We start from the raw sequence: 18,682 nt of genomic DNA, 5'->3' as shown, positions 1-18,682 counted from the left end.
TGAAATCTGATAAGACGCAAATCAGTCGCTCCTGAAACGTTCGGCAAATTTTATGAGACATTCTGGAGCACTGTTAGTGTTGAAGGGGAAGAATGTTCATCGCCTAGGATCTGAGAAAACACAATCTCTATCGTTTAAAATCTGATAACACGGAACGTATGTCTTCTGAAATTTGATAGAAAGACTTTTTATCCAGGGAAATTATAAAAAACGGGAAATTATAAGGAAAAAAAGCGTCTAACAAAACCAAATTAGAAAAAGGACAGAATAGTATCAAGAGAAAAGTAATCCGTTTTTTCTCACAAAATAACAGATGATGAAGCTGCAAACATTCAAAAATGCTCGAAAAAGAAGAAAACGAAAAGTTTTTGAGCAGAGTTTTCAGAAATCTTTCAATTTTTGTATAAGAACTCGTTCTTTCCCCAACAAAGACTACGCGAAGCAGCCAAAAGTGATTAGTTATTCATAATTATTAAAATTTAATAACTAAGCAAGGTTCCCACACAAAACAGTTTGAATAGAACAATCATAAACCATTGAGTGAGGCCGTTGAAAACAGCTACTTTTGCGGCAAGAAATTTGCTTCTGAATTTTGCTCCTAAAACGCAAACTATTAAACTATTATTTTGATTATATGAGTGTTCATGTGTCATTTTTTTTAAACGGAAGAAAACGTTACGAGATGAACAACTGTCTTACAAGAATCATATCAGATTTCGAAAAGTATCTGATAATTGGATTTTTTATTATATAAGACATCGTATCCGGTGTGACACGATATTATTTCTATTAAGACAAAATTTTATCTTTTAAGTTGCCATATCAGATCCTCTTTTTTATCGCGTTAGTTCTTTCAAGATTTTGCTCTATAGAGGTTGTTAGTCAACGACTTATCAGATCTTACATTAAAAAATACCACAATCACAAGGTTAGCCCGAATCTTGTTTAATGAAACTGACTTCTCTTTATTTAGGTCCTTCCGTTTACCAATTGATGACATCTTTTTGATAATTCCTCCACGCAAACTGTTGCTGGTTAATTCAGATCAGTTATTTTTTGTAACCACATTGGTTGGGGAAGAACTATATTCTTACCTAATTTTTTTTTGTTTAGTCAACGTTCGCCGTTCGATCTTTTCCTCTTAGAAAGTTTCGTGAAAGCCCGTCTCACTAGAAAGCCCGTCTCCTTAGAAAGGTCTCACTAGAAAGCCCGTCCAGCATAAGTAGAACTAAAATTATTCTTATGATCTTCAGTTTTTCCACGGATTTATGGAGAATTTATGAACATTTGATTAATTTCAGTTAATTTTGTTCCCATTTGCGCTATTTTTGCCCCATTTTTGTCAATTTTGCATTGAAAATAGCATTGAAAATATTAAAAACTGTGCTATTGGTGAAAATTTCAGGGTCAGAAAAGTGTTGTTGAACTAATTCATCCGAATTTGTGTTTAACATTTTGGCTGATTTTTTCAAGATTTAGACATTTCCCATCAAAAATGCACCAATTATAATACTATAGGACACGTTGTCTGTCTTTGCCAGACGTACAAGCCTACAAACTGCTGACACAATTTTCTCAAACTGCAAAAAACGCATTTAACTTCCGTTTACTACGAGAGGGATATATAAGGGAAAAAAACGTCTGACAAAAACAAATTAGAAAAAGGACAGAATAGTAACAAGAGAAATGTAATTCGTTTTTTCTCACAAAATAACAGACGATGAAGCTGCAAACATTCAAAAATGCTCGAAAAAGAAGAAAACGAAAAGTTTTTGAGCAGAGTTTCCAGAAATCTTTTAAGTTTCGTATAAGAATTCGTACTTTCCCACAACAAAGACCACGCGAAGCAGCCAAAATTAATTAGTGATTCATAATCATTAAAACTTAATCACTAAGCAAGGTTCCCACACAAAACAGTTTGAATAGAACAATCATAAACCATTGAGTGAGGCCTTTGAAAACAGCTGCTTTTGTGGAAAGAAATTTTCTCCTAAAATGTTTATAAAAACTGTGCCTGAAACACAAACTATTGAACTATTGATTTCATTATAGGAGTGTTTATGTGTTAGTTCTTTTTAAACGAGTGTAAGCGTTACGAGATGAAGTATTTTCTTAAAAGAGTCTTGTAAGGTCTCGGAATAAAATATTCTAATTCTTGTTTTTTTACTATATACTATGTGATCCTGTCTGACACAAAAAAATTTCCAAAAGATACAATTTTATCTTCTTAGTTGCCTTATCATTTTTTAATTTTTATTGTGTGTTTTTTCAAGATTTTACGCTATAGTGTTTCTTAGTCAACAATTTATTGGATCTGACACTGTAAAAGTACCACAATCGTTAGGGTAGCCCAAATCATGTTCAATGAGTGTGACTTTCCTTTCTTTAAGTCCTTCCGTTTTGCCACTTGATGACATCTTTTTGATAATTCCTCCACGCAAACATTTGCTGGTTAATTCAGATCAGTTATTTTTCCGAACCATGTTGGTATGGTAAGAACTATAATTTTTTTTACTGTTTAGTGCACGTTCGCTGTTTGATCTCTTCCTCTTAGAAAATTCCTTGATATAACGTCTCACTGGAAAGCCCATCCAGCGTAAGACGTAGAAATAACATAATTTTTATGATCTTCAGTTTTCCCACGGATTTATGGAGGTTTAGTAACATTTGACTAATTTCAGTTTGTTTTGTTCCAGTTTGCTCTATTTTTGCACCATTTTTTGTCAATTTTGTTTCAAAAAAAGTTGAGTTTGTCAAAAGATGTGCTATTGGTTATAATTTCAGGGACAGAAGAGTGTTGTTGAACTCTTTCATCCGAATTTGTGTCTAACATTTTAGCTTATTTTTTTCTTCAAAATTTAGACATTTTCAAAAAAATGCACCAATTATAATACTATAGGACACGTTGTCTGTTTTTGCCAGACGTACAAAACTAAAAACTGTAATCACAATCTTTCCAAACTGCAAATAAAGCTAAGATAATTTCGGTTTACTACAAGTGATAGGAATTACAATATTGCTGATTTATTTATAAATTAGTTCAATAAATATTCAGAACTCTTGGTTTATTTTTGGTAAGTATATTTTTTGTGAAGCTATACATTTCGGAAGCAACCAAAATTTTTGAAAAAACTCATTCTGCAACGTTATGGTTAGTTTCATTGTAATCAAAAATTTTTTCAATTATAAAATTGTTCGAATTTTATGGGGCAATGTCTTTTATTTTTCATGAATTTGTTTTCTTTATGTTGAGTACTAGGGTTTTATTAGACCACAACTATTTCAGATTATTAATAAATGGTTGACATTTTATTTTTCTAATAAAAATGAGGCCCAATAGAAAAATTATTTATTCAGTTGAAAGCTCGTGGTTTATTTGGCTCCAACTCTTTGTTAAAGCTTTTTGTTTTTTTAGTTAATTTTTTGCTTTTCTTTTGTAGTCTCGTATTAACAATAATATCTTCAATTGAAGTCTTAAGCGGATAAAAGATTTTCGAGTTTTTGCCACTTTTTCAATGTGCAATATGTTCAACATACAGCTTTTTTGGAGCTGGGAGCTTGTATTTTTATTTTATATATAAATTTTAGCCGTCAATGTTTTTTGTATTTTCAAATGGATTTTTTTGGCATTAAATTTCTCTTATCAGTGTTAGGCTTTAAGTTTTATGAATTACAAATTTCTCGTTTCAAAGTTAGCTCTATAAATATCCAAAACTCTTGATTTAATTTGATATATTAATGTTTTTGTCAAGTTATACATTTTGCTAGCAAATAGAACAGTTACTTTTTAAAGGTTATTTTGCTCTAGGGTCAAGGCTATGGCTCGTTCGATTGTAACAGTAGGTTTTTTTGAATATTTTTTTTCTCGAATTGTATCGGGCGCTGTCGTTTTTTATTTTGGGACTTTATTTGTTTTGTTGTTAGTTACCGAGGTTTTATTAGGCAGGAATTATTTCAAATTATTGCTCAATGTTTAACAATTTTTTTAAATTTTCAAATGAAGCCCAATAAAAAATGCTATTTATTCAGATAGAAGGTCGTGTTATTTGTTAGTCTGGTTTTAATAATCATGCTTTCAATTGAATTGAAGCGCTAAGGGGCTACAAGTTTATCCATTTTGTGTTTTTTCATTAAATCTTATCAATTTTGTCTAAAAAAACGTCCGTTTCCAGAAAGAATTGTGGAATTTTGAGCGTTGGCCATATTGTGCAATGTCAACCTATTTTTTAATCTAAGCCGAGAGAATTTATTTTTTTATATTTAAATTTTAGCCGTCGCTGCTGTTTTATGTTCAAAAAAATTTTTCATATTTTCATTTTTTCCCCACTTTTCAGGATTTTTTTTTATTTTATTTTCATATTACTGCAATAATTAGAAGTCGACTTTCACGAAGAACGTTGAAAAAATGTTCAGTTGAACAAGGTTCCCATAAGTTCGTAATGCAAGTTTTTAAATTGGTAATTTTTAATTTTTGACGGCTTCAACACTTTTCCTCTAAAATTTTGGTTGAATTTTTTATGACTACTTGTTGCTCTTTTCATTGTGGTTTTTTCCTCTGGATAAACAGCTTTTGTCTGATTCCCCTCCTATGACTATGTGTCTGAACATTTTTTCAGGATTTCAGCCGCTAGGTCTTTGTTTTAACGACTTTGAAGGGCTTTGTTTTGAAAAAAAATTGTAACTTTTTGAACTATGCTTGTTTTCTTTCTTCTTTTTGTCAGCTCGCAGTTTTCTCTCATAACTGATAAAACACATAGTTAGAATGAAACAAAAAAATCAATCGTAGTAGCTGTTAAATGATTAAATTATATTTTCGTTTTGGTTCTACAAGCTTTCATAAAATTCTTCTGAATTTGGATTATCTGTCAACATTTGAGTTGAACTTTTTTGTCTCTTTTTAGACAAGCTTCATTGGCGATGAATGTGGGCAGACCCAAATATTTATATGTTTTTTTTGCTTTGTGAAGAGCCTTATGATTTTAACGGCTTGGGCATTTGTTTTTAGCCAAATTTTTCATTGTTTTTTTTTTACTGTGGACAGGCCTTGTCTTCCTTTAATTAGTCAAAAGACATTTTATGAATAAAAAAATCTTCTCGATGTATTAATCGTGGGGTATGAATCGGCCTGTTAAAAGTTGTCAGTTTATAGTTAATAGTTTTCATGACTTCGGAAATAATTGTTTTTCCAAAAATGCAAACGTGTTTTTAACTGCGCCGGTTTTGATTCTTTCTTTTCTTCTTGCTATCTAGTCTCGTTGAGGACAGTTGTCATATCATTTTAGTGGAATAAAAGGCAATTCAATTAAATTGGACTTTATATGATTCTATTTTGAATTTGTTAAGCTTTTTTTAAAATTCATGAAGTTCTGGTTGTAATTAAAGTTCGTGTTCTTTTTTGCTGTTTTGTTGTTTGTTTGATGTAATCTCGTTTATGATATGTCTCATCAACCCTCTAAAACTGCATTATTTGTTGGTTTGATATTTGTTTTTAAAGAGTTTTTTTACCCCCACTTATTTGCAAAAAATATTAAATTTTTGAAAGTTTTCGGTCTCTTCCTCATTTGGAAGACAATTATTTCAAAACGTGGTTGAGCGGGTTTGGAGCATTATGTCAAACGCACATTACTTCGCCTCCTCGTTCTTTCAGTAGTCTGGCTGGTGTGCTAATTACGTCTGGATAATTTAATCTCCGATTTTAGTCAGTATTGATGTAGTATTGGATGGTTGTGTTATCGGACAGTAACGTTATTGGACTATTTTACCGGGACCTTTTTGATCGTATTGTTCAGTTAGAGACACAAAAATCACGTACGTCTGAAAATCAACCATACTTACAATTCATACTGAAAGTTCACAGTTGATTTTATCACGAAAGGCGCTAAGTTGTTATGAGGTCAGCTTCCTTAGCGCATTTTAGATCACGAAGAGAAACAGGCGACGTTGAAGAACCTCAAAGTGCGTCAGGATCTCTTCCAGTCAGAGGTAAGAGATCATATCCGATTGTTCTCAAAAATTATAAAGTTTTGTTCTCGACTTCTTTTGAACACAAATCTCAAGCTTTCGAGTCTTTTGCTTCCGCAGAATTAATTGAGCATCTATGATGATGAAATTAGTTTTCTCACATGGATATACTATTGCTTAGTTTACAGATGTACGTGACCTTAAAATCGGTTAAGATGATTTATTTTAATTGCATTTAATTGAGCCGAAAATGGAGTTGAGTTGTTGGACATTTTTGGTCATGTCCGTTTGTAAATTACATTAATCAGATTACTGCTTTACAGCCCCAATTGTTAGTGGCTTCACTCGTTCTCTGTCCTTATCCTTTAAAAATTTTATCATCACAAAGCAGTAGTTTGATATATTTCAAACGTTTCAGTGCAATTGAAAAGGTAAACAATTGGTTCCTCTGGCAAAAAGAGTCGCATCACAAATTTGAAACTATTATTTTAGGGTTTCATTTTGGTCATTCGGGAAATGGTGGATTGCCTCAAAGAGTACAAAGAACACTTCTCAGCTGCCTCTACCGGGGGTGGAGGAGGAATTGGAGGTGGCGGATTGGGAGGAATGCAGCCGGGTGGAGTGGGTGGACCACTGGCACCAGGTGGAGTGGGGCAAGCGGACGAAGTGGGCGGAGGGGCTCCTTCTACTCAGGTTCCATTGGAGGATTTGGAACAGTTTGACGAGATATCAAGTCTTCTGTTTGAATTGCTGGGTACGCAAACTAAATTTAATATTGCACTATTGACATTAATATTGAACTATTATTAGATTAAGTATTTTATGCATTATACGTATCATTTTCAGTTTTGAATTTGCGTTTATACAAATTTAACTCTGGTTGATTGCCTTGATCGAACGTCGTTCGGGATTCTATTAATGCAAACGAGGATTACTCATTTTTCTTACATTCCTTGGAAATTAAAACCACTCAAAGTGAATGCACTTATACAAACCGATCAAATAAAGCTATGCATAAAAGTTGAATCATCTTAAATTAGAGTCTTTATCAGTCTTTGAATCAGATGAGTTCATAGTCTGGGTCAAAGCATTCCAGAGTCAGATGTGGCATGAATAGAGTCAATCAATACTGCTATTTTCTGCACCGCTTACTGATTCAGTACTGAAATACACTGAAGATTAAGTTACAGAATCATTTACCATGTTTCAGCTTCCCTGATCCGCGGAAACCACGAGAACTGCAGCAAGTTCTCAGAGCCAGCCAGTCTGGATTGGCTGATGAGTAGACTGCACTTTGCACACAAGCAGGACGCACTGGATGTGCTGTACTGTCTACTCCAGAGCAGTCCAGAGGCTGTCAACATATTCACAGAGACACACATTAAAATACTTCTCAATATGATTGACAAATTCGGCAAGGATTATAAGGTAATGCTATTTTGAAATTTTATTTTAATTGTCTTAGTGCTCTCAATTTCCGTCAGTCATAAGGGCCTAGGAAACAAACCCCCACAAAAAAACCCAACTTTAGATAGGAACCAACGGAAGTAAATTCCCATGGAAATGAACCCACATTTTAAAATGGAATTTTTGTCGTGATAATTTGTTGAGCTGTGATAGTTTCATGTTTAATCCAAGGGGGGCTGAGGCATATCCATGGCCCGCGCGGCCTGGCAAAACGAGCTAAATGCGCAGTTCTTTAATAGTCAAGTGGGGGGTTTATTTCCTACCTTACATTAAGTCTTTGCGTTGTTTTTTTATGTAACCAGGTCATAAAGTTATATCAGTTCAAAAATTTATGCAGTGAAAGGGTACACCAACAATCCGCTCCTCAGAAATAAAACTTAGGTTCAATGCACTGTTTAATTGTTTTTGTATGAAGTTCTATGACTACAACTTTTTCATATATACGTTATCACGGAAAGTAATAGTTTTCAATTTTTTCCTCACTAATTTATGGAAATACTTCATTTGCACTTTGTTTTAGCCCCTTTCCTGATTTCTCTTAAAATTTGTTGAACAACAACTTTCATTTTATGAAAGTTCTATGACTACAACTTTTCATAGGAGTCATAAAATAAAGTTGTAATTTTATAACATTTTGAATTATGGGGTCAACTCAGGTGACCACAAAATGGGATTTTCACAACAGGAATTAACCCACCTATGCAAGCCCAAAATCGTGCGTACAAGAATTGTCCTTGCGTTGAACTTGAAAAGTTCATTGCTCCTTGAAAATATTATACCTAATATTGCAAATTTTTTAACCTCTAAAATAGCTCAATTGTTGATGTTCTTACAACTATTTTGGAGCTGCATCAATTTCAATTGAAAGAGCGTTTTTCATATTCTGTCTTGTAGAAATCTTAACAAGGAGGCTCGGTAATGTGCGTTCGCACATTAAGTTCCGACCCCGCTCATATACATTTTTCAATTAATTGTCTACCAAAGCGGAATAGATGAAAAAAATAACATGTCAACTTATTGTTCAACAAATTACTAAATGAATAAAAAACAGTCTACCTTAGAGTGCCTATGAGACCTGTGACTACCATGATATGACTACCAGAAAAGACTGCGATAAAAATCAAATAGTTACAAATATTAATTACGGCCGAAACTCGTTGTCCATTTTTATAAAATCACTGATAACCAGATCAAATTGGCATCAGATAAAATTTATAACAAGTCGGCATAAAATGAGCAAAAGTGTAAAATTTAATAAAACATTGCTTTTTTTTGAAAAGAACAATTTTCGAACTGATTAGAAAGATTATACATCAAATGAAATTATTGAGAGATTGTTGTTTGCCTCCATAGAGAGCACTTGAGACCTTTCATTATCAAGGAATTGTCCTACGACTAGAAAACGACGACAAATACAAGCAATAAGGAAAAATTTGCACGACGAAATTTGCACAAAAAAAAATTTGCACGAAGACGATGTCCCAGCCAATTAAACATTAAGCTGTTCACCAAAAACATTAAAAAACTTCGGTTGCGTTTTTTCGATTGAAAGTAATTGTGAATCAGAGGACGCTCATTGTTGTGATACTGTGAAAAGAAAACGGAAACATACAAAAAAGGGGCGAATAAGCAAAATTCACGAAAATTTTATGAAAACTGGTTGTACCAAGAACAAAGACCATTTCAATTTGAGCGAAAAAAAACCATAATGAGGAGCAAATTTTTTTCAGTAGATAATTGGTATTAATTGAGTTGTTAAGCTACAGGTTAACAGAAATAAGATTGGCATATATAAAAAATCTATAGTCTTTTCCTAAAAAAATTTTTTTCATAATTCATAGCCAACCAAAGCTTTCGACTGAAACAGTGGACAGTTTGCCTTCTATTTACATGGAAAACCAATTGAACCTCTTATTAGTGAGACTAAATCACGAGAATATAAGACAAAATTAAATACAAGCTGAACTAAAAATTTTCACAAACAACTTTACGAAACCACAGTGTTGAAACAATAATGTTTATAAAATATTCACCGCGGGAGCGTTAACTCCCGCGCCTCCTTTAATCCTCATCAAGTCTTTTTTTAAAACGACTATTACAAAATGGCAGCAAAATGAACCACAAAAAATGAAAAGTATCTAGATTTCAGAAAATTCTTCTGAAAACAAATTGTTTAAGCCCTGAAGACATCAGTCAAAACGTTTAAACAACAGAATGATTTTAGTTTGGTTCAAAAAATTCTAAAAACTGTAAATAATGAGGGCAAGTTACGAAAATGATACACCATTGTAAAATACGAAAAAAAACGCAAAGCAGAATAATAAGGGATAAAATGAAAAAAACTTACTCTTTTTTTAAGAAATTTAGTTCGAAAGTCAAAAAGCCGTTAGCTACTTACGGATATCTGCTAATAAGTTCAATTGTTTAAGTTTGCAGTTGTCAACTGAGACCTTTAATTACCCAATCTTGGGCATACGACAACAAAAATTAACAACAAACAGAGGGCAAAAATAAAAAAAGCTCTACCAAATTCTGCAAGAGAACGGTGTCGCAGACCTTAAAATCAAATGTTATCAAAAGAATAATATGTTCACTTCTAATTTTGTAAAATGTTTTTCGTTTAGATTGTTAAGCAATGTGAAATTTTACCAAAGAAACAAAAACAACAGCAAAAATGGGCAATTATGAACAAAAATCTCAAAGTTTGTATGAAAACTCGTAGTATCAAAAGTAAGAAAACCTTATCTTAAAACAATCAGCCACAATTTTTGTTTGTATTCTATAAAGAAGAAAATTTTGCCTGTATTTACTGAGAATAAGCAAGAAGTTGACTTAATTAAAATAAAAAATTGTTAAGTTCAAAAAATCTTTGAAATCTCCTTAAAACAAATACATTCAATAACATAAGAGACAGTAGGTAGCAATCGAATTTGTGGTAAAAGTCTATTTATACTTCATGAGAAAGCTATTTGGTTATTTGGATGGTTAGATTTAAAAATCAAACTGCAAATAGAATAACAATTGATGGCAAAACACAAGAATTCTGTTAAAGTTTAGTAAAACTCATTTTCAAAGCCATAAAAACCCTTTGGTTCTCTGAAAGCGATTATATCTACATTCGGCCTCGCGCTTACGTAAGTGGGATCTGTCATTAAAGGAGCCCTGAGACATTTGTCAGAAATTAACATTAAAAAAACAAAAGCAAAATTTTTTGAAAAAAGGCAGCACCCAAATAAAAATAAAAAAGCCTCTGATTCTAAGATTCCATGATAATATCAGACCTATCCCTGATTTTACCGGGGGCCCAAAAAACTGCCCAATTGTTCCAAGTCTTGGCGAATTAGCGAATTAGACCAATTGTTGAGTGAAATTCTTCAAATATTAGAAAAACAACGATGCATTTTGTATAATTATCGAGTTAAATCTGCAAAAACCGGCAAAATTTTAACTTTCATAGGGCGCCTAGTTTCAATTAGCGCTGTTTTGAAGATTATGTAGACTGTGTCAAAGTTTCTAGGTCGCTACGTCTGGCAAACGTTAACAAAGTGGACCGAAAAGGCTTATTTGCTGCCAAATTTGATGAAAAGAAGTTCGAATTTTGAAAATTGTGTCAAAATTTTTAGCCAAAAAAAAACTCAATCAAACAATTCAGCAACGCTCATCTATCTCTGATGGTAACGATTGCACTCTACTTTTAAAAATTTTAACTTTTTTAAAATTTTATTTGCGAAATTTTACCAAATTTTACTAAAAATTATTGAAAATGTGAAGAAAAACAGTCGAATATTCACAAAACTTTAAACCTCGATAACTCCCTGTAAAAATCGAAAATCGAAAAAATATTTCTAATTCCGTAATCTAGGATGTACGTGCTTTTTAATGTTAGCACTCACGATTCTCTATGATGATTATATCGATCGGCCAAAATTGTCTGAACAAAAAAACCCATGTAGTTCCTCCCTCCCCACTAAAGTGAGGGTCGGAAAAACTGGAATCAGTAAACATTATTTGACCTTTTTAGGTTTTGGACGTGATGCGTACATTGTGTGTGAGTCAGAATGAGGCAGTGAGAGCCAATCAGAACTCGTTCCTGCAACACTTCACTGCCAATGCAAAGAGCAACCTCACCTTTCAGACCAAAATCACAGAACAGATTGTCAAGTAAGAACTGGAACATCATACGTTAATTACCAGACATATAAGATGAACAAACAACAAATTTTATAATGCAATTTTTTAAACTTTCAAATTTTTAAATTTGGTCTGGTTTAGCTTTAACTTATCTCTTTTAAAACTTCATATTTATAAAAAAAATAAAAATTTTTTTGACGTTGCCATTTTAGTCTATTTGTGTCCTTTATTCATGTATTTGCAATACTTGTTGCGTGTTGGGAAACTTTGCAACCTTTTACTTTTTGAACTCAATTCAGTTTACTGAAATATAAAATAACTGCTTGAGTTCTTGACTGGGTATTCCTTAAAAAGTATCTGTTTTCAAGGTCTTAGAAGATTAAATTGTGCCCTGACTATAATACACGGACGATTACTTAAGGACATAATTTTTTTTTCAAAATATTCCTCAAGTCTATATCGATAATTTAAAAAAAAATTTAGGAAACATGTAAGTTAAAAAGCATAACCATTAGGTTAAATACTTACATGTTAAAAATGTCAAATTACAAATCATCATGCGTTATATACTATAAATTTAATATAATGCTCACAATGAGGCTGTTCATATGTGCTTGAGATATAAAAATAAGATGGTTAAGTTATAGAAATAAAGATTCTTAAGTTTTGATTTACACTTGTAGACGTGTTATACATTTATGGTTCAAATGTTTCAGTGTTCGCCCGAATGCGTTCATCGGGATGGCGGAGGGTTCTGCCATGTACTACAAGTGGTACTTCGAGGTACACGTGGAGAACATCCTCAGATACCCTCACACCCACCTCAGAGTAGGATGGGCTTCCACTTCCGGGTTCACACCCTACAGCACCCGGGGCACTGCTGGTCTCGGTGGGAATGGCGTGGGAGACGACATGTTCTCGTGGGGTTTTGATGGGAAGAATTTGTGGACAGGTAAGTTGGAGTTATGAGATTAGATTAATATAATCTATCTTAATGCTTTAGGGAACTGATCGGTATGTACTAGCTTTTTTTAGAATTCTTGATGCTAAGACATACAAGTGCAATGTCAGTTCAATATTCAGTAATTTGTATTATTATACAGAAGAGTTCAATTAAATAATCTTTTTAATAAAACTTTTTTTTGAACTGTACTCTTGTCATTATTAACAAGTTTGCGCGGATTTTTAGTTTTTTTGGTCAATTGCAGCTGATTTATTGATTTTTGGAATTTTGTATGTTCACTTTTTGAAGGGGTTTTAAATAGGCTGTGAATATTTTAGTCGAAAAAATTGTCGAAGAGACCTCACGACAGAAAATTTTATGATAATTGCTTCGAAAATGAAAACGCAATATGACATGACCTAATATTGTTTACAAAAAAAAACAAATTTTTGAGTTAAACGCAATGGCTTAATTTTCTCTTAAGCTTTTGCAATAGCTAGGAGTGTAAATATGAAAAATACACGAAACCCATTTACCGTATTTTTACCGTGTGGCTGCACCTGTTACAAATGGTTTTTTTCACACGTCATCAATAACGGACAACTAAATATGTAATTGTTGTTTTTTGCACAGATGGTTCCTCCTATGCAGTACAGGGCACCCGGAGTCTGTTCCAGTACGATGACGTCATAGGTTGCTGCATAGACTTCACAGTGCCCAGGATCAGCTTCACCCTCAATGGGATCCCGGTTCTAGGAGTGGTGGAATCGTTCCCAGTCTTCGACCAGGGACTCTTCCACCCCGTGGCCAGCATGTCAAGTCTTATACAGTTAGTGATTCGCTATTTGATGGCGTCCAAAGATTATTTTTAGGATTTTTACAAAATCTTATCAAAACCATTGTATATAACTCAATATTTTTGCTGAATTTTCTTTTTTTTCTCAAAGCCCAGAATTTTTTTATCCCAAGAACATCTAGCATTTTTATACTACATTTTCAGTTATTGTCTGGTTATTCAGTTATTCGGATGGTTGTCATGTGATACAAAAAAAATCGCATTAACGAAAAAAAAATTGCTAAAGTTACACAAAACCCAATATGTTACAAAATAGGCTACATCTTGTGTGGGTGTAGTTGTTGAAAAAATTGATTGCCCCCCTCCCACACCACAGTCATTGGACGGGAATACAAAAATTTAAATGCGTCTTTTTGTTGCCTCACACTGGGTGAAAATCCTGGACAATAAGTTACTCTCCAAAAAAAAGATCTAATCGTATTAATTGGATTTTGTTAATTGAATCAAATCTGGCTAGGTCAACGTTTCATGTTTGATATTATTCTTCAATTCCTCATTCATATTTACGTGTTTTGACAGGATCCGATTCGTTCTCGGAGGCAAACACGGATCTTTTGCCTACAAACCCCCTGAAGGCTACGCTCCAGTATGCGAATTAGTGACATCGCCAGAATCCCCGATAGCACCCCTGCCGTCCTCGCCAACAACCCCAACTGAACCCGCAATACCTCCGAACTCCTCCTTTGGTTCGAGTGATCGACTGATGAGTCACTGTGTGTCTATGAGCACTCAAGACTCGAATGAGGAGCCGAATCAGCACTCGATTGTGCTTCACGGACCTTGTTTGTTGCCAACTGTCACTGCTTTCCACCCACAACCAGTCGACTTACAAAAAGTAAGTTCAAACTTTTCGAGTTTTCGATTTGTTTTGAGGGTCCTAGTCGAAATCTGACGCTATTCTTTCAAGATCTTGTAAAAATCATGCAATTGACGTATATTTGGCAAGCTACAAGATCAAAGATAACGATCTTGCACGATTCTTGCTAGATCTTGCAAGATAGCCGTCGGTATTAGGCTGGGGGGTAAGGGGGGTCATCACAATATCCCAGTTTTGATCCTGTGTTTGACGATCCTTTTATGATTACAAAGGAGTTCTATATGATCATATTTTGAATATCAAAAAATCGAATGCAATTTTTGTAGGAAAACTCAGATATAGAAGAGAGAATTTCTTAAATAGCCATCATCCCTAAATAATTTACAAGGTATATTTTGAATTCAAATTCTGGAGTTATCGTTAGTATCCTATTATAACTGGCGTGTAGAATTTTCGGCGGCAATAAAAAACATGAAGATTGAAGCCAAATTAATGGTTCATGTTCTTGCCTATGTTATCGTTTCTCGGCTCATGTTGTTAAGTAATGTGACACGTAGAAACAAACCCCAGTGAGGAGTCGAATCGAACCTTAGAATGTTTTTCAAGTTTTTTTAAATCCATCTATTGCCAGGGGAATAGTTCATTTGATCAATTTCATGCTGTGATTTCAGGTGAACTTGAACCAGGCCGTGTTGCGACTGCGAGTGTTGATGGCTGAGTGGTTCCATGAACAGTGGTCCATATCCAAAATAGAAGCTGGCTGGATATACGGGGAACAGGGCATAGACGAACACAGGAGGTACCAATTAACTAACACACCATCCAAATAAAAACATAAAAGAACTATAAATTTATGCTTCAAATATGGACCAAATACTTCTTGTGAGGAAATTAATTGCTGATCGAATCTGTTACCAATGTCTAATTGCTCTAAAGCGAAGTCTGTGGCAGTTATAGTCATGCGGCTTTTTGTGCGATTTTTTGCTTGACCGACTTTCCTTCTGACGCTTTTAAGTTTTTGTCCTCAAAAACAGGATAAGCAGCTAACACCCAGATGGCATTAAGTAGCGGAGCAGATCTCTTAGAGCCTTACGGGCGGTTCTTAGAGTTTGAAATTTCCTTCACACCCCCCCCCCCCCCCCTGTAATGTGTGCTGGGTGAGGGTTTGCTTTTAAGTGTGCGTGTTCGTATATACGTATATGTTGTAATTCTTTTAAATTTCTTGTCGTTTTTCAAAACCCTTATTGATTCCAAACTAGCGCCTTCTTGTCAAAGAAATTAATTGTCTCTCGTCTAACCTAGCGGTTCTGATTGTTCATTTCAAGTGGTTTGTATGTTTAGGTACCACGACTGTCTGAAGCCGTTTGCCAAGTTGAACGAAGACCAGCAGTATGTTGAGATCATGACTGCAGATGAGATCATCAGAACTGTACTAGCATTGGGATACACAATCAAGCCAATGGACAACAGGAAGTCACACCAGCCGAAGAGGATCAACCTGCCCAACAAGTTCACACCTTTTTCATTATTTCTCTTTCCTTCCTCATCCACCGCACCACTATGATTTCCTCACTTTCCTCAAAAATGAATGCTACACTAAAAGCAAAGATCTTTTTCCGAATAATCTTAACTTGTCTTGTTGTTTTATTATAAACAGATTACAAACAATTTTTATTACACAGTGGGTACAGGACTCAACTCCATTAGATTGGTGAAATTGTGCACAATCTTTTTCGGAATTTATCGGGGCGATGCTTTTTAATAGATAAGAAGCATTTTCATTTCTAAAAAAATAGTTTCTCGGTATGTTCTGCGCTTGAAAAACCAATTTTTGCTTCCTTATAAAATTTTATGAAATCAAAATCGTTCTGTTTTTTCTTCAGCTACGTGCTTTCGAATGGATACAAGCCGGCACCCTACGACATTGCGATTGTGCAGTTGGGACCAGTGATGAGTAAATTAGTGGAGCTGTTAGCCGAGAACACGCACAATATCTGGGCAGAGGCCAAAATTGCCAGGAGCTGGACTCACGGAGCTCAGGATGTGAGTATAGACCAATAGGCTAAGGAGCTCCAGAGCTTTTGCATTTGTAGAATTGAGTATCAGTATGTTGGAGTTATCTGGTTATCTGTATTCTATCATTGCATATTACTACTGTATACTTGTAATCATGATGTTTTGATCACGTCTATATCTAAAACGCAAAAAAAAACGCCACATAATTGAAATGCAACTTAGAACATCTTGATGAGGTCTTGATACGTTTCTTGATGCCAAAAATTCGAGATGTGATCTCATTTTCCAGGATATCTGGATGCATATCGTGAATATAGGTTTGGTACCAAGACTTTGTCAAGAAACTCGAGATTTATATGGTGCTATCCATATCTATCTAGTTTCGTTTCTTAGAATCCTTGTCATTATAAGCTACGCTTGAAATTTACTTTTATCCTCCGAATAAATATAATAAACCAGTGTTGCAGTTCAATTTTTTTTCATTCTTCAGAGTGCGAGCATGAAACGGACTCCGCTTCTGACAGAGTACAAGAATTTGGACCCAGTTGCAAGGAAGGGGGTTCGAAACTCGGCAGTGGAGGCAATCAAACTGATTGTTGTTCTCGGATACAGAATCGAGGCTCCAATTGTGGACGTTTCTGAAAACATGCTCAGCAGAAGTTAGAACTTTTATTCTGTTCATGTACGGGTAGCCGTGAGTGCAGACTAATTTAATCAGACATTTTAACAATCATTTTGACAAATTCAATTAAAAAGGGCTTGGGTCAGCGAATTTCTATTTCGTCAACAAGAAATATTGCATACGAAAGTAGAGATCAAAGTTTCAAACCGCTATATCTTCAAATACAATAACAAGAAAGTACGGCATGAATTTCTATTTGCTCCAAAGAAGGCCGCTGACGAAAGCAGTCTAAGCCACAATAAAACCCTAGGAAACTAGCGATTGCCCTTATTGCTGATAAAAAAATTGTAAAAAGAGTTAAAAAATAACATTGCTGCACAAAAAAAAACAAAAAAAGGGGGAAAATAACAAAATCATGAGAAAGGTCTATTACAATTAGCCCAAACATCAAATCAGAAAGTTTTCACTCATTTTCTATTTAAGGGGAAAAATTGTATTTAAACACTAAATGAAACAAGGAGGCTCGGTAATGTGCAACCGCAGATAAGGTTCCGACCCCGCTTATCCACAATTTTGGCAAAATTGTCTACCAAATGAGGAACAGATAGAAAAACCCAAAAATTCAAGTATTTTTCAAAATAATTTTTCAAAGAAAATTGGTATATAAACGAAAAGATAGCCTCCAAAGCAAATAACTCAGTGGAGTAAAAAAAATGATGCATTAGATTGATGAAATATGCCACCATTAAGAAAGCGAGTCAAGACGAACAGCAAAATTAAACAAAAAAAAAACAAACATTAATTACATTTATGTCCGTTTTAAAAAACAAAACTTAATAACAAAGTCAAAATAGCGTCAGATAAAACTGAAACTGAACAAAATTACTTGTATTTCACCAGAAAAGATATGGGATTAATCCACAATAAGGCTTGGTAACAATTAGACAATGAAGAAAAGACAAAAAAGAGTATATTTAAAAAATTCGATGATTTTTTTTAAACAATTAAATTCAAAGTAATGAAAACCTTTAGAAATCAACTAAAAAATCCCATAGGTTTACAATTATCAGTGTTTCTAAAGATGAGAAATAAGAACTGTCGGTATTCAGTATTTATGCGGTTGCAAAATGAACGACAAATAGACAACAAACAAAAAATCAGTTAAATTTAGCCAGAAAACGCTTTCGAAGCCATAAAGCCAGACTTTGGCTCTCAAAAAAAAGTTCGTTTGCACATTATTCGAACATCAATAATGCATTATGTGACCTCTCATTAATGAAACCAGGTAACAAGTAGACAAAAGAACTCCAAAATTAAGTAATAATTGTTTTTTTTTCGAAAACAAAACTCCAAAGACAAGAAATCCATTAATTACAAAATGAAATATTTGAATACGTTCTTTTGTTCTTCCACAGGAAGCCCTTATGAGCTGCAATTATTCAGAATATATCTTCCGTCTACAAAAAGAACTTAAAATATGACAAATTTTCTAAAATGATTTTCTTGTTTTCGAAGCCAGTAAAGTTATAACGAATTAATAACGAATAAGAAGCATTCGTTCATTGCTGACACTAAGCTACAAGTGATCCAAATTAGGAGAAAAAAGGAGGCACATTTGAAAGAGTCATTATTTATTTAAAAATCAAACATTTTTAAAAGTCAAAATAACCATAAGCATTCAACTAATAAACTAATTTTTCGAATATATACCTACAGATATTTTGTTAGTTAACAAATCAAAAATAATTGCTGCGCTTTTGATAATCAACGAGTAAAGTAAGCAAAAAACGGCAAACTTTAATTACGGAGCACTCGCAACGCAAGTTGAAGTAAAAATAACCCGCTTTTGAAACTACAAAGATTGTGTTA

General features: G+C 33.9%; 1 protein-coding gene across 5 annotated transcripts in view; it reads left to right on the top strand.

Annotated features, from left to right (window-relative positions):
- Positions 1–18,682, top strand: part of LOC142349664 (ryanodine receptor 2-like) — a 227,570-nt gene that overhangs the window by 10,120 nt on the left and 198,768 nt on the right. For all 5 annotated transcript variants that reach the window (XM_075401386.1, XM_075401387.1, XM_075401385.1 and 2 more), the window contains exons 5-15: positions 5,918–5,982; positions 6,454–6,715; positions 7,172–7,389; positions 11,450–11,589; positions 12,276–12,511; positions 13,136–13,331; positions 13,878–14,193; positions 14,847–14,974; positions 15,517–15,684; positions 16,059–16,218; positions 16,682–16,850. In XM_075401386.1, the coding sequence (XP_075257501.1) occupies positions 5,918–5,982; positions 6,454–6,715; positions 7,172–7,389; positions 11,450–11,589; positions 12,276–12,511; positions 13,136–13,331; positions 13,878–14,193; positions 14,847–14,974; positions 15,517–15,684; positions 16,059–16,218; positions 16,682–16,850 (2,058 nt within the window). The remainder of the gene's footprint in view (positions 1–5,917; positions 5,983–6,453; positions 6,716–7,171; positions 7,390–11,449; positions 11,590–12,275; positions 12,512–13,135; positions 13,332–13,877; positions 14,194–14,846; positions 14,975–15,516; positions 15,685–16,058; positions 16,219–16,681; positions 16,851–18,682) is intronic.

The sequence above is a fragment of the Convolutriloba macropyga genome, chromosome 11, assembly GCF_964194025.1.
Source record: "Convolutriloba macropyga chromosome 11, txConMacr16.3, whole genome shotgun sequence".
NCBI classification, from domain to species: Eukaryota; Metazoa; Xenacoelomorpha; order Acoela; family Convolutidae; genus Convolutriloba; species Convolutriloba macropyga.
The sequence above is the reverse complement of the archived record's forward strand: the minus strand, read 5'-3'. Positions and strand labels throughout refer to the sequence as shown.